This window comes from Babylonia areolata, chromosome 11 (assembly GCF_041734735.1).
Source record: "Babylonia areolata isolate BAREFJ2019XMU chromosome 11, ASM4173473v1, whole genome shotgun sequence".
NCBI classification, from domain to species: domain Eukaryota; kingdom Metazoa; phylum Mollusca; class Gastropoda; order Neogastropoda; family Buccinidae; genus Babylonia; species Babylonia areolata.
The window spans coordinates 42,582,249-42,597,619 of record NC_134886.1 but is presented as its reverse complement, the minus strand read 5'-3'; the positions used below and the strand labels follow the sequence as shown (position 1 = coordinate 42,597,619).

Genomic DNA, 15,371 nt, shown 5'->3' with positions numbered 1-15,371 from the left:
ACACACACTGTTGCCTTCAGGGCTCAGCGGACACCCGCAAGAAGGCCCAGAAGGAGCTGATGAAGCGGAAAAACTACGAGATCCGAACCCTGAAAGAGGAGCTGTGCGACAAGGAGCAGGCCTTGCATGACCGGGAGACCCGACTGGTGTCTCTGGAGACCACCTTGGTGAGCGACGGCACATGGGTGTAGTTAGGATCCATGGATTCAGAAAGTTGTGGTGGTGTGTGTATGAAAGTCTTGAGTTAAGGTGGATTCAGAAAGTTGTGGTGGTGTGTGTATGATAGTCTTGAGTTAAGGTGGATTTAGAAAGTTGTAGAAGTGTATGTATGATAGTCTTGAGTTAAGGTGGATTTTCAGAAAGTTGTGGTAGTGTATGTATGATAGTCTTGAGTTAAGATGGATTTTCAGAAAGTTGTAGTAGTGTATGTATGATAGTCTTGAGTTAAGGTGGATTTTCAGAAAGTTGTAGTAGTGTACATATGAAAGTCTTGAGTTAGGTGGATTCAGAAAGTTGTAGTAGTGTACGTATGAAAGTCTTGAGTTAAGGTGGATTTTCAGAAAGATGTAATAGTGTATGTATGATAGTCTTGAGTTAAGGTGGATTTTCAGAAAGTTGTAGTAGTGTATGTATGATAGTCTTGAGTTAAGGTGGATTTTCAGAAAGTTGTAGAAGTGTATGTATGATAGTCTTGAGTTAAGGTGGATTTTCAGAAAGTTGTGGTAGTGTATGTATGATAGTCTTGAGTTAAGATGGATTTTCAGAAAGTTGTAGTAGTGTATGTATGATAGTCTTGAGTTAAGGTGGATTTTCAGAAAGTTGTAGTAGTGTACATATGAAAGTCTTGAGTTAGGTGGATTCAGAAAGTTGTAGTAATGTACGTATGAAAGTCTTGAGTTAAGGTGGATTTTCAGAAAGATGTAATAGTGTATGTATGATAGTCTTGAGTTAAGGTGGATTTTCAGAAAGTTGTAGTAGTGTATGTATGATAGTCTTGAGTTAAGGTGGATTTTCAGAAAGTTGTAGAAGTGTATGTATGATAGTCTTGAGTTAAGGTGGATTTTCAGAAAGTTGTGGTAGTGTATGTATGATAGTCTTGAGTTAAGGTGGATTTTCAGAAAGTTGTAGTAGTGTATGTATGATAGTCTTGAGTTAAGGTGGATTTTCAGAAAGTTGTAGAAGTGTATGTATGAAAGTCTTGAGTTAAGGTGGATTTTCAGAAAGTTGTAGTAGTGTATGTATGATAGTCTTGAGTTAAGGTGGATTCAGAAAGTTGTAGAAGTGTATGTATGATAGTCTTGAGTTAAGGTGGATTTTCAGAAAGTTGTGGTAGTGTATGTATGATAGTCTTGAGTTAAGATGGATTTTCAGAAAGTTGTAGTAGTGTATGTATGATAGTCTTGAGTTAAGGTGGATTTTCAGAAAGTTGTAGTAGTGTACATATGAAAGTCTTGAGTTAGGTGGATTCAGAAAGTTGTAGTAATGTACGTATGAAAGTCTTGAGTTAAGGTGGATTTTCAGAAAGATGTAATAGTGTATGTATGATAGTCTTGAGTTAAGGTGGATTTTCAGAAAGTTGTAGTAGTGTATGTATGATAGTCTTGAGTTAAGGTGGATTTTCAGAAAGTTGTAGAAGTGTATGTATGATAGTCTTGAGTTAAGGTGGATTTTCAGAAAGTTGTGGTAGTGTATGTATGATAGTCTTGAGTTAAGGTGGATTTTCAGAAAGTTGTAGTAGTGTATGTATGATAGTCTTGAGTTAAGGTGGATTTTCAGAAAGTTGTAGAAGTGTATGTATGAAAGTCTTGAGTTAAGGTGGATTTTCAGAAAGTTGTAGTAGTGTATGTATGATAGTCTTGAGTTAAGGTGGATTCAGAAAGTTGTAGTAGTGTATGTATGATAGTCTTGAGTTAAGGTGGATTTTCAGAAAGTTGTAGTAGTGTATGTATGATAGTCTTGAGTTAAGAGGGATTTTCAAAACGTTGTAGTAGTGTATGTATGATAGTCTTGAGTTGAGGTGGATTCGGAAAGTGTAGTAGTGCATGTATGAAAGTCTTGAGCTAAGGTGGGTTCAGAAAGTGTAGTAATGTATGTATGATAGTCTTGAGTTAAGGTGGATTCAGAAAGTGTAGTAGTGTATATATGATAGTCAGTTGTGAGTTAGGGTGGATTCAGGAAGTGAAGTAGTGGAAGTAGTGAATATATGATAGTCGTGAGCAGTGGATTCAGAAAGTGTAGTATAGTGTATGTATGATACTCAGTTGTGAGTCAGGTGGATTCAGAAAGTGGAGTATAGTGTATGTATGACACTCAGTCATCAGTTAGGGTGGATTTAGAAAGTGTAGTAGTGATGTATGATAGTCAGTTGTGAGTTAGGGTGGATTCAGAAAGTGTAGTATAGTGTATGTATGACACTCAGTCATCAGTTAGGGTGGATTTAGAAAGTGTAGTAGTGATGTATGATAGTCAGTTGTGAGTTAGGGTGGATTCAGAAAGTGTAGTGGTATATGTATGACAGTCAGACGTCAGTTAGGGTGGATTCAGAAAGTGTAGTATATGTATGACAGTCAGACGTCAGTTAGGGTGGATTCAGAAAGTGTAGTGGTATATGTATGACAGTCAGACGTCAGTTAGGGTAGATTCAGAAAGTGTAGTATTGTATAGTCAGTTGTGAGTTAGGGTGGATTCAGAAAGTGTAGTAGTGTATGTATGACAGTCAGACGTCAGTTAGGGTAGATTCAGAAAGTGTAGTATTGTATAGTCAGTTGTGTCCAACTAAGACCATCAGAACAGCAGAGGAGGCAACAGCTGTCCCGACTATCTTGGCTAGAATTTGATTGTAGTGGAGACTGGCTTGCCCAAGTTGCATCCCCACTCTCTCGGCCAAGAGGGTTTTAGAACAGTTGGTGTGGGGGGGAGGGGGGGGGGGATGGGGGGGGGGGGGTCTTAAAGGCCAACTTGCCCCCAAGGCTGCAGCTCTTAGAGCCAGTGCAGTTCTTGCCTCATGGTTTTAGATTCATGGTTCTTCACAAAGACTAAGCTGTAAATGAATTTGCATTGCAGCAAAGAAACCATCAACCATACAGCTCTCACTTTGCTGTTGGCCCATCTCTGAGCTTATGTCAGTGTAGGCCGAGTGAGCTGGGACATAGTAGTGATAAACTTTAGTTTGATATCTTTCCGCATAAAGTGATGTTCCACACACACACAAAATAGTGAAGAAAAAATTGTTACATTAGTGTGTGTCGTTAATGTTACATATACATGATACTTATACATATAACATACATATACATATATGTATAGATAGATAGATAGATAGATAGATACTAGATAGATAGAGATAGAGATATAGATACATACATACATACACATATAGATATATATATATACATATGCATGTGTGTGTGTGTGCTAACTTTTCTTTAAAAAATAGCATTTTTATGTGTCTTTGCAGAAACGGGTATATGTTTATGGTGCATCTGTATTTGCAGTGGGCATGTGTGTGTTTTTGTTTGTGTGTGTGATTTTTTGTTTGTTTGTTTGTTTTTTTGTGCGTGTGTGTGTGCTCTCACACATGCTTGCATCCGAGTGTGTTTATGTTTGTATGTTTTCTCAGTGCTCAGTGTTTGAGCTGGTGTACCTTTTGTTTTTCTTCTGTTGCAGGGTCTGGATTATTCTCTGGAAGCAGTGGAATCTTAACCATGGCAGCATTTTGCAATAACTTCACTTCTCCGGCTGCACACTGGTTGGTTTTCTGGAAAGGCTTCAGGGTACTCTGCTATGGTGACGTTCCATCACATGACTTCTTCTGTGGGCATTTATTTTCATCTGTGGGCGAGTGGGTTTTGTGTACCGTTGCCTGATGTTTGTCGTAGGTTGTAGTGGTAGTTTGCACTTGCACCTGTTCGATTTAATCATTTGTATATCCCACCATGTTTTATGCCGCAGCTTAAACAGATATTTTGGTTTTGGTTTTTGTTTTTTTTATAAATGAGCCCACACATGTGACAGCACACTCGCATGTGCATGTACACACACACACACGCACACACACACACACACACACACACACACACACACATATACATACACATGTACACACATGCACACACACATGGGCGCACACACTCACACACACACACTCACACACACACACACACACACACACACACACACACACTCACACTTATACACTCTTTCTCTCTCTCTCTCTCTCTCTCTCTCTCTCTCTCTCTCTCTCTCTCTCTCTCTCTCTCTCTCTCTCTTTGTAACTGATATTACATTTAGTGGAAAGACGTAAACTTGAAGAAGACTGCATTCTTTGTGCTCTCTCTTCTTCCCCATGGAAGAGAAAAGTGCATGGTCCCACTTACCTCTCTGTGGAAAATGTCCACCAATGCACAGTCCTGTCATCAGTGAATTGTCGGTATTGTTATGTCATCATCAGCAGACAGCATTTAGTCAGCATCTGTCCCATTATAGTAACAGCAGTACAATATGTCTCACTCTCCAAGTCCATTGGTCATGTTGGGTAAAGTGACAGTTCAACTTCCTCTGTGTCCTGAGTTTGATCCCTCATTTCAGCACACCTGGTGGGTTGTTAACTCACTCCGGACGACAGAATGCTATAGCGGTTTCGACAATGAAAAATTTGTCCACGTTTTCCTCATGGGGTAGCATAAAAATCGCAGCTACACCAGGCATTGCGAACGTGTCAAGGGTCGAATGGAAAGTTTCTTCATGATATTCTATAACAACACACTCCACAGCGAGCCAACGAGTTCAGGACCCCACACGACAAGTTTATCTGCATACGTATCGAAAATGGCATTGCAGGCAATACAAGTGGAAATTTTTTGAGCAAACTAGAATACAAACAGCGGCTTTTACCACTGCTAAAGTGATTGAAATGCTTCAAACTGACGGTTTCGACATCAACGAGGATGATGAAGACGCTGAATAAGTATCTGAAGTGAAGAATGCTACCAGCAAGTAGGTACTGATAGTGATTCAGCTTCTGAGAGCAGTGAAGAGGGAGGGGGGTGGGCATTCACACAACATGAGGAGAGGGGTCAGTGGGTCACGTACAGTAAGTTTCATTCAGTTACTTTATGTTTTGTATTTTTGGTGATTTTCTTTCCTAACCCCAACAAATGGGATGTCTGTAGGGAAAAGCAAGGGAGAGAACTAGTCGTCCGGAGTGAGTTGAGGGTGGAAATGTTTTCTGATCTCCCAGGTCAACATATGTGCAGACCTGCTACTGCCTACATCATGTCTCATTCTCCAGGTCTGTTGGTGACTGATAATTGTGCTAGTGGAACATGTCGCACTATCCTGTTTGAGAATATAGCATTTCTCTGTTGTGTGGGCAAGCACTAGTACCTTTGTGTGTGTGTTGTGAATGTTACATGTAAATGACATGTGGTATTATTTGTGTGACCTGTTTGACAGTGGCTTTCAGTCTTGTCTGTCAGCATGTCATCTGCAGTCTTTCAGAAATCTTTCCTCTCTGATGATGATTTGCTATTATCTTGATTACTTTCTGTCTGGTGAATGATGCAATATGTATTTAATTTCTTTTCTCGCTTTTCTTTTTCTTTTGATTCCCTTTTGTTTATTAATTATAAATGTTGATCTGTCAGTTTTGAGAATTGGATACAAACAAAAGTTTGAAAATGGTCATAGCAAAAGAATAGAATGACTTGTTGGACTGTTTGATTGTTTTTGTTGTTGTTTTGGTTTCTGTGTTTCAATGTTGTACATTGTGGTGTGTGTGTATGTCTTCCTGACTTTGTGTGTGTGCATGTGTGTGTGTGTGCATGTGTGTGTGTGCGTGTGCGTGTGCGTATGTGTGTCCATGCACTCGTTTGTGTGTGTCTGTTACTTTTCTTGACTGAATCATGATCATGTGTTTACTTACTGTTTGACATGATAGTTCCTGGTTGTATTTTTTTCTAACCCTGTTTAATGCAGAGCTGTCTCTTTGATTCATGTGTCACTATTTTGGACCCAAGGAAAAGGATTCATTGTTCAGGGTTTTTTTTGTATGGATGACTGAATCCTGTTTCCAAGGATTTATGGTTTATGAACAGGAACTTGCCTTGGATTTAAAGATTCAAGAAATTGAAAATGTAACCCTGACGAGCTTGGCATGGACACAGTGCACAAGAAATTCTCCTTTAAACCTATAAATAACTGAGTTGTGTCTTCGACAGAAAATACTGTGTTTAAAAGTCCAGAGAGTTACGACAACATACAACCAGTGACATTCTATCTTCATGTTAATCCTATGGATTTACAACAGATTTTCAGTTCTTAAAGTCTGTTGGATGCAGTAACCAGTGTTTGACCTTTACGTTTCAACTGTGTTTCATGTGTTACTCTTTTGATGTTCTTTCTATGAAAACATTGATGAGAAATCTGTGATGAATGAATTACTGATTCCTCACTTTGCTGGAACAAACAGTTCCAGTGTCTTGACTGTGATATTTAGTTTATCCCACCAATGTTAAACAGAATTGTGTATGCATGGTCTTTTTTGTGTGTGAGTTGTCACATTTGCTTGATTTTAGTGGTTTTGTTTCTCCATTGATTTAGGTGATTCATTGTACGAGGTGATTCTTTTTCTTGCTTTTGCCACCCACACTCTCTCCACATCCAACACCCCTTCTTTTGTTTATTCTAATTGCGCTAATTCATTGCACATTGTATGACATAGTTTTGTACTGCTGTATCGCTGTAGTGTTTTGATTTAAACTACTGTATGACATGATAAACTTTCAGACTGGTTAGACAGTATTTCTGTACAGATGGTGCAAAGAAATGAATGTGCCCTGATTAGACAAGGGATGGGTCATAATATGGTGAATTCTTCCATTGAAATGAAAAGTTTTCATGTGTGTACCAGAGAGAGAGAGAGAGAAAGAAGAGAGAGAAAGAAAGAACAAGAGAGAAATATTGTTATTATAGAAAGCTGAAAAACCAGTTGTCCACTGTGGTGCATTCCAAATCTCTGCATTAACCAGGTGCCAGAAATTGAAAATGATATAATGGAGAAAAAAATACAAGTAATTTTTCTTGTGGTGAGAGAGGTGTACATGTGTGTGTGTGTGTGTGTGTGTGTGTGTGTGTGTGTGTGCGTGTGATGCATTTTTACAAAGTGACTGCCCCAAAGTGCTGACTGCCTTCCTGTGGCTTTGAAGTAAAGATCACAACACATTATGTCAAACTGTGTTTTCACCAAAGACATTTTGGAATGGAAGCTTTAACTGTTTTGTAAAGTTCACAAGTATGGGAATGGCAAGGGGGGAGGGGGGGGGGAGAGAAGAGGGTGTGAAGGTAGGAAAGGGTACTTTTAGTCCAGTGATCATCTTCAGGTGATAAATCTGCATTTTTGCTGTGATTTTTTTTTTTTTTTTTTTTTTTTTTTTTAGTAATTGAGAATTGAGTAATTCCTTGTCTTAAAAGTCATCCATGGGAATTCACTCTGCCTCTCTCACAAACGAGTGTGATTTGATTGAATGATTGATGTTTACCTGTTCATGCCTAGGGAAGAAATCTTTGTTATGAATCTGCCAAAGTGATGTTCTTAATCAGCCAACTGAACAATGATCCTTGTATTAGCTATGGTGATTATGTACATACCAATGCAGACGTTTTCATCTGCAAAAGCTGAATCATTTTGAGCAGGTAGTAGAGCATGACCAGATAAATGACGAAAATATGACAGAACATCAGCAGTCTGTCTTGTCAGTCTGAAAGACCTCTGACAGTGTGAGTTTAAAGAATGAAAGCCAGAACCAGCCCTGGATAATCACCAGAAATCAGGGTCGTTATGTCCCAGTGCTATCTGTTGATAAGGGAATGCATAGTTCTTTCAGTAGTCTTTTATTAATCAGACAAAACACTGTTTTTGCATGTTAATTGTGCAAAAAAAAAAGTTTGTATTGATGATAATCAGACAAAACACCTTTTCATATTAATGGTGCAAAAGAAATCGTTTAAGTCAATAATAATCCGACAAAACACCGTTCCCTGTTAATTTCCAAAACAAACAGTTTGTATCGGTCAGTAAAGGGCTGCTGGACTGTTTCCTCGTTTCCCTTCACTGTTATCACAAAATCAGGTTCACCACGCCAAAGAATGTCAGTAATAACGGGGCAGAGATTTGATCCACCTTTCCTGAAACATGTGTTTGACGGAACCAGTGAGAAGTGTGTAGATTTTGTAGAAGGACTGTAAACGCTCTGCAGTTCAACACAAAGCTGGATGCATGCAAAGGAAAACACAAACTCACAGACAAAAGTTAACCTTGTATTCCAAAATTTATAGGGTGTGAACCCAAAGTGATTCAGGTGTTAAGAGATTTTCCTCACTGTTATGTGCTTTAAAGTGAACATCAACTGTCAAGCAATTATATAAGTTTAATTTCATAAACATGACAGACCATGTATCAGTTGTATTAATTAGTTGCCTGTCCTCTTCATGTCTGCTTCCACCCAGGTCCCAGAGCCATGTTAAAGTCAACAAACATTTATTTGCAAAGGAACTAAAAGTTGTACCAAACTCAGAACCAGTTCCATTTATGAATCATCTTTTGGAAGGGGAACGAACCATTGTGTCCATTCCAGTTAGATTCAGAAAATATTTATTGACAGAGGAACCAATGGTTGTATTGAACCTGTAACCAGTTCCAGATTGATTCAGAAAATATTCATTGACAGAAGAACTAGCGGTTGTATCAAACCTTCAACCAGTTCTAGTTTGATTCAGAAAATATTTTCAGCTGAGGAACTGTAATGCTAAAGAAAGGTATTTACCAAACTCAGAACCAGTTTAATTCAGAAAACATTGATTTTGGTGGAGGGACTTTGATTGCCTGTACTAATAATGGTAATATTAGTTGTCACCCACTGCTGCTTAATTGTCAACTGCATATGAAATTCATTGAATGATGATCTTTTTTAACAGGCTACTGTAAGTAAATTGTCACCCATGGATTTGACCGAGTGAATTTGTTTTAATAATTGTACGGTTGTGCCTGAAGCATTTTGACAGATTTATTTTTCTTTTTAATGGTTTTATCGTTTTGTTTAAGTCAACTATTTATAATGCCTAACATTTTCATGGTTTTATATATTCAAATACTCTCTCCATTTGTCATTGTGGTAGGATGCCTTAAAACGGTACACTCATGCATTCCCTGTTTTGTTCCTTATTAGCTTCTCTGAAACCTTGAATGTCTTGATAATTTGAAATTATGATAATTGATATGCAGCTGTTTAGATTTGTTTTCATTCTGGTGATTGGGAAAGTAGCTGACAACTATGTGTCTTGTGTATATTTATTCCGGCTGAACTTAGCTGTAAGAACCTGTGCAGAAACATGTTTCTTCAGACCATGATCTCCATATGTCTGCTGCTTGGAATAAATGACATTTGATGACAGATGGGTTGTGTGTTGTGTTGTGTGTGTGTGTGTGTGTGTGTGCTTTTTCTATAGAAATGTCAATAAAAAGTCTATTGACAAAGAGGGAGAGAGAGAGAGAGTGGTGTGTGTGAGTGTATGTGTGTGTATGTATGCATACATGTCTGTGTGTGGGGGGGGGGGAGGTGTGGGGGGGGGGGTTTGCATGCGTGCATGCACACATACACTCCTAACCCATACATACTACTTCTCATGTGTTCTTTTTTCTTTCCTTTTTTTTTTTTTTTTGTATCTTAAAGAGAATGAATTACACAGCTGATAAAGATGAAGCAGCAGAGGAAGGAAGGCATTGCATGGCTGCTGCTGACCCAGCTTCCTGATACAAGCAACAAAGACTTGCTCCACAACACAACTGTTCAGCCATGGCAGACAATGCTGTGATAATAATGATAATGGTGGTGTTGTTGTCGTCTTTGTTGGAAGATTCGTTCATCACATCCAGAGGGAACACTGCCTGGAATTCAGTGTAAGCGCTTTATTCTATTGAACAAAAGGCGACAGTACAGAGTTGTCTACACACATTGAAGAGAATCAGGGTGGAGGTGCTGGCAGTGGTCACAGCATGCAAGGAGAGAGCAGAGGCAGATACAAAGAGAGAGAGGGGTGGTATCAGTGTGGGAAGGGATGGTTGTCTATATTTCCTTGACCTGTGGTGCCAGAGTGACTCCTATAGGGTTGCTGCAATCCTTGTGCTGGCCAAACTCCACAGTTAACTATAAGACAAACCCAAAACTAGAAGCAGAATCGGTGCAAATGCTAAACAGGTTTGTGATTGACCTGTCTATAAAAATGCATTGATCTATGGCCTTTACTTTGAACCCAAAACTGTGACAAACAATTCAGGATTAAAAAAAAATCCTGACAGACTTGTTGCATTCTGGTATCCAAGAGATTCTTGGCGAAGTGAAAAGTAAGAGCAGAATAACTTTTAGACATTTCTGTAATGAGCCAAAGTGGATTTGCACACAGTACTTTAGCTTACAGGTAATCTCATCATTCGTCCTGCAACCATTTCTTTGCTTTGTGAAAGTACCCAGATTACAGTACCGAGTACAAACGTCTCAGTTCAGTAACATGGCCTCTCGATCATAAGCATTAATTGATTCCTTTCACTTAATACAGTCCTTGTTCTTTAACAGTCATCCAGTGATGTGACTTCCTGGAACCTCTCTCAAAAATTCACACCAGTTGGAGACTGACAAAATCCTATGATGCTGTGATTATGATCAGTTGTTGATCGTGATTGATTTTTTTTTTTTTAAATAAATGAAAGATTTTTTTTTTAATCAACTGATGATTTTATTTTGGCTGCTTCTGGCCGGGAAAAATAAAATCAGTTATAATGCTGATGAAAAGCTGGTTAATCCAGTTGCATGACTAAATTGCTTCACAGCTGCAGATGAAAAGCTGGTTAATCCAGTTGCATGACTGAATTGCTTCACAGCTGCAGATGAAAAGCTGGTTAATCCAGCTGCATGACTGAATTGCTTCACAGCTGCAGATGAAAAGCTGGTTAATCCAGCTGCATGACTGAATTGCTTCACAGCTGCAGATGAAAAGCTGGTTAATCCAGCTGCATGACTGAATTGCTTCACAGCTGCAGATGAAAAGCTGGTTAATCCAGTTGCATGACTGAATTGCTTCACAGCTGCAGATGAAAAGCTGGTTAATCCAGCTGCATGACTGAATTGCTTCACAGCTGCAGATGAAAAGCTGGTTAATCCAGTTGCATGACTGAATTGCTTCACAGCTGCAGATGAAAAGCTGGTTAATCCAGTTGCATGACTGAATTGCTTCACAGCTGCACTTTAAAGGCAGTCAGTCGCAGTGGGTCGCTGTATCAGTATACAGAGACTCGGTTAACTGTCTTCACAATGTATCAGTTAACGTCAGCAGAGGAAATGGAACGAAGGAGATGGGGGAGTGGGGCCGGCCGCCCAGAACGGAAATCCGATGCCAGCCCGGACCACTGAGGTATATGTTTCACATCTACACTGTATATGTCTATGGACCGAGCAGACTGTCGATGTGAAAGAAAGGGATTGTGGGATAAGCACATGCAGCACTGAGGTTATTCATACAAAGTGCATGTATTGACCTTGGAGATGAATGCCCAACTTGTAATTGTATCCTCTCTCTCTCTCTCTCTCTCTCTCTGTCTCTCTCTCAGTATCTCTGCGGAAGACGACTTTCTGACTTTGTATGGTTAGGTCTGGAAAATCCCAAGGTAACGCGTTTGGTGTAGTGCAACTGTTAGCGAGATCGTCAGCATTGCCTGCGCTCTTTCTTGCAATGGTCCTTGAATTCTTTTGCGTGGAGTCTGTACGAGTTTTACTCTCTCTCTCTCTCTCTTAAACACACATAAACGCACGTGAGCACGCACGCATGCCAGTGCAGTGTGCACGCATGCTCAAAAGCGCGAGCACTCATGAACATTATCTCCCAGAGACAAACAGGAAATCAGGTGAGTCATAGACACTAATGTCTAGAATTCTAGTGTCTATGGGTGAGTCGACATAAAAACCAGCCGGGAGCAAAAATTACGTAATAACCTGACAGCCGAAACGTGACTGCCCTCCAGGCAGCAATGCATTCGTCCTTCACCTTGTGAGGAGGTGTGTCAATTTCAGCCAATCACGATGCGTGTTTCCAAGCACTCCCTCTTTCCAACCCCTGCTATCTCTCACTCCCTCTGTACTAGTGATGGCAAGGTTGGTGGCGAGCGGAGGAGGGGAGAGAGGGGAATGGGGATGGGGGTGGTAGTGAGTGGGGTGGGGGAGGGGGGGAGCGAGGCAGGGTGGACTCGAGCCACAATAATAACCGCTGACTCAAGATAATTAGCATTCGTCCTTCACCTTCAAGGGAGAGAAGGAGAGGTGTGGAGTTTTCGAAGCACGAGACTTTCCACGTGTGTGGTGCCACCATGTTGATGGCTCTGTGTGTGTGTGTGTGTGTGTGTGTGTGTGCGTGTGTGTGTGTGTGCTGATAAAAAGTATTATTTTGAACTTGATGTGTGTTAGGCATATACATGCTTTCATCCCAACGGTAAAACTGCTTCCCCCCTCCATAACCCCCCTCCCCCCCCACCACCACCACCCACCCACCCTCCTCGCCTCCTCACTGTGATCAGGTTTCTAGGGTGGGTGTGGGTCATGGAGGGGTGGGGAGGAAGAAGACGAAGAGAACTCAATTTTGGTCGTTTACCAGGAACCCCCTGAGGAAGCAATACAACACTCCTGGTACCGTGACAAGTTTTCCAACCAGGTAGTACTGAGAAGAAGTAAAGGTGGAGGAGGGGGAAAGGGAGGCGTGCATGCAGGTGAGATCACGGACTTTATAAATAGCTGTTCACGTCTGTGGGTTAAGATCGAGGGGCAAATTAATCTTAAGCTGAGGTCAGTCATTTTCTGCGCGTCACTGCAGATCATGTGATCAGTGAATATAAACTTGTACAGCTTTACCCCACCACAGAGTGCAGTGAGAAGTAAATCAAATCCAATCCGTCTCTGAATAACACACACACACACACACACACACACACACACACACACACATATATATATATATATATATATACGGAGAGACTGAGAGAGAGAGGGGGGTGAATTAAATAAAAAGGGGAGGGCGCTCTCTGGATGGGGGGATTGGGAGGGAGTGGGGACAGGGGTGTAGTGGGAGAGGATAAACTCGATCAGCCGTAGCACTACACTGACGTTTACCCTGGTTTTAGGACAAGCCAGGTGCGTAGTTTCAACCGCTGGCCGAAATGTTATTTACAGAACTGGCATAAGACTGGGGGCGTTGGTTCGCAACGGTGCCGCTTTGTTCGATCAGTGCCAGCAGATGTGAGTTCGATCGAATATTCGATGAATCGATCACATCCTGACGACGGTTAATACCAGTACATTGTACCAAAAAAAACGTAATGCTATTCATAATAACACTCATTCTAACACACACACACACACACACACACACACACACACACACACACACACACACACCACACTCACACACACACACACTCAAACACACACACACACACACACACACACACACACACACACCACTCACACACACACACACTCAAACACACACACACACACACACACACTCACACACACACACACACACACACACACACACACCACACTCACACACATACACACTCAAACACACACACACACACACACACACACACACACACACACACACACACACCACTCACACACACACACACTCAAACACACACACACACACACACACACACACACACACCACCGCCGAGGCCACCACCACTGGCACCACCACCACATCCCCCCCTCCACCTTCCCCCCTCCACATCCTCCCCCCCCCCCTCCACACACACACACACACACACACACACACACACACACACACCCTGCATGACCGGTCACAACCGGACAACGTGGCAGGGACGACAAGAAGTTGTTTTTGCACGAAGGCGTGCGTCCTTCACCTTGTTTTGCCCGTGATCGCCGGGAGGTGTGTAACAGAAGGTGTGACTGTTTGGACCAATCAGGTGCTTGCGGGGCTTGGGCAACACCTCCAACCTAATGCCTGGCTGTCTGGTCGGCAACACGACCCCGCGGCTGTTTCCCCCCTTTCTCCCTCCCTCCCCTTCAACCCACCTCCGTCCTCCTTCCCGCCCCATCTATGTCCTTCCTTTTCTCTTTGTCGGTCTCCGCCCTTTACAACCTCTGTCTGTCCGCTGTCTGCCCGAAGTGTCCTGTTTTTGTCATTTTACGTGAATTTCTTTGTCTCTCTTTCTCCCCTATTTCTACTTTTCGATCCCTCCTCTCTCTCTCTCTCTCTCTCTCTCTCTCTCTCTCTCTCTCTGCTTTTGTCTGTCTCTGTGTCTGTCTGTCTGTCTCTCTCTCTCTCTGTTCAGGGCGGGGACTGGATGTACTTTTTTTTTTTTTTTTTTTTTTTTTTTAAATACGCCAGTGCTTATCTTTAATCCTCGAAAATTAGAAATTTTGTCTTGTCCTCTCTCTCTTTCTCTCTCTTAGCTTCCTACCTTCACCCTCTCTCTTCACTACTTCTTATCTCGGTGTCTGCGGTCTCCTGGCTCTGGCTCTTTCCTGTGCACATGCATGGGGCGGCGTGCAGTGCAACTTCAGCAGAATCTTCTCCCCTTGCCCCAGATCACGTTTCACGACAACACAGGACAGGACTTCAAGGGCAGGCTGAGACAGAATGAGACACAGCAGACAAGGGCGGCAATTTGTTTTTGGTCCATATCTATCTGTCTGTCTGTCAGTCTATCTATCTGTCTATTTATCTACGGTCTGTTTGTCTGTCAGTCTGTGTATTTATCTATTCTATTTATCTATTTATTCTGTTTATCTATCTATGGCTTTCGATCTATCCACTATATTTTATCAGATTAATGGTTGTTACACAGCTTGGTCAGTGCTGGTTGGTTGACTGACTGATTGATTGGATGATTACAGCACTGGAAGGGGTGGCGTCAGTGCACGCGCGATCGTCAGTGTGTTCGTGCACTTCACGGTGTCATTTTTCTCTGTGCGTAGACGGTGTAATGATGTGTGTGTGTGCAGTGCGTGCGTGTGTGTGTGTGGGGGGGGGGGGGGGGAGGCGTGGAGGGGTGTCTGGGTATCTTTTGTGTGTCTGTGACGTCTTTCTGTGTGTGTCTGTGTATTCGACTCGGTGTGAATGTGTGTCTGTGTCTGTTTGTAGGCCTGTCTGTGTTACTCTGTGTTTCTCATTGCAATCTCTCATACTATTTTACAGGTTTTTCCTCACTTTTAGACACGGTTTCTTGATAATCTCCACCACTTCCCCCCCCCCCCCCTCTCTCTCTCTCTCTCTCTCTCTCGCCGTACCTCGCTCTCTCC

The 15,371-nt window shown here is 41.7% G+C and overlaps 1 protein-coding gene across 1 annotated transcript in view; it reads left to right on the top strand.

Moving 5' to 3' along the window:
- LOC143287752 (forkhead-associated domain-containing protein 1-like) overlaps positions 1-7,310 on the top strand; it is a 66,731-nt gene extending 59,421 nt beyond the window's left edge. Inside the window, exons 28-29 of the mRNA XM_076596009.1 lie at positions 21-167; positions 3,667-7,310. Coding sequence (XP_076452124.1) covers positions 21-167; positions 3,667-3,702 — 183 coding nt within the window. The 3' untranslated portion in view covers positions 3,703-7,310. The remainder of the gene's footprint in view (positions 1-20; positions 168-3,666) is intronic.
- The last annotated feature ends 8,061 nt before the right edge of the window (positions 7,311-15,371 follow it).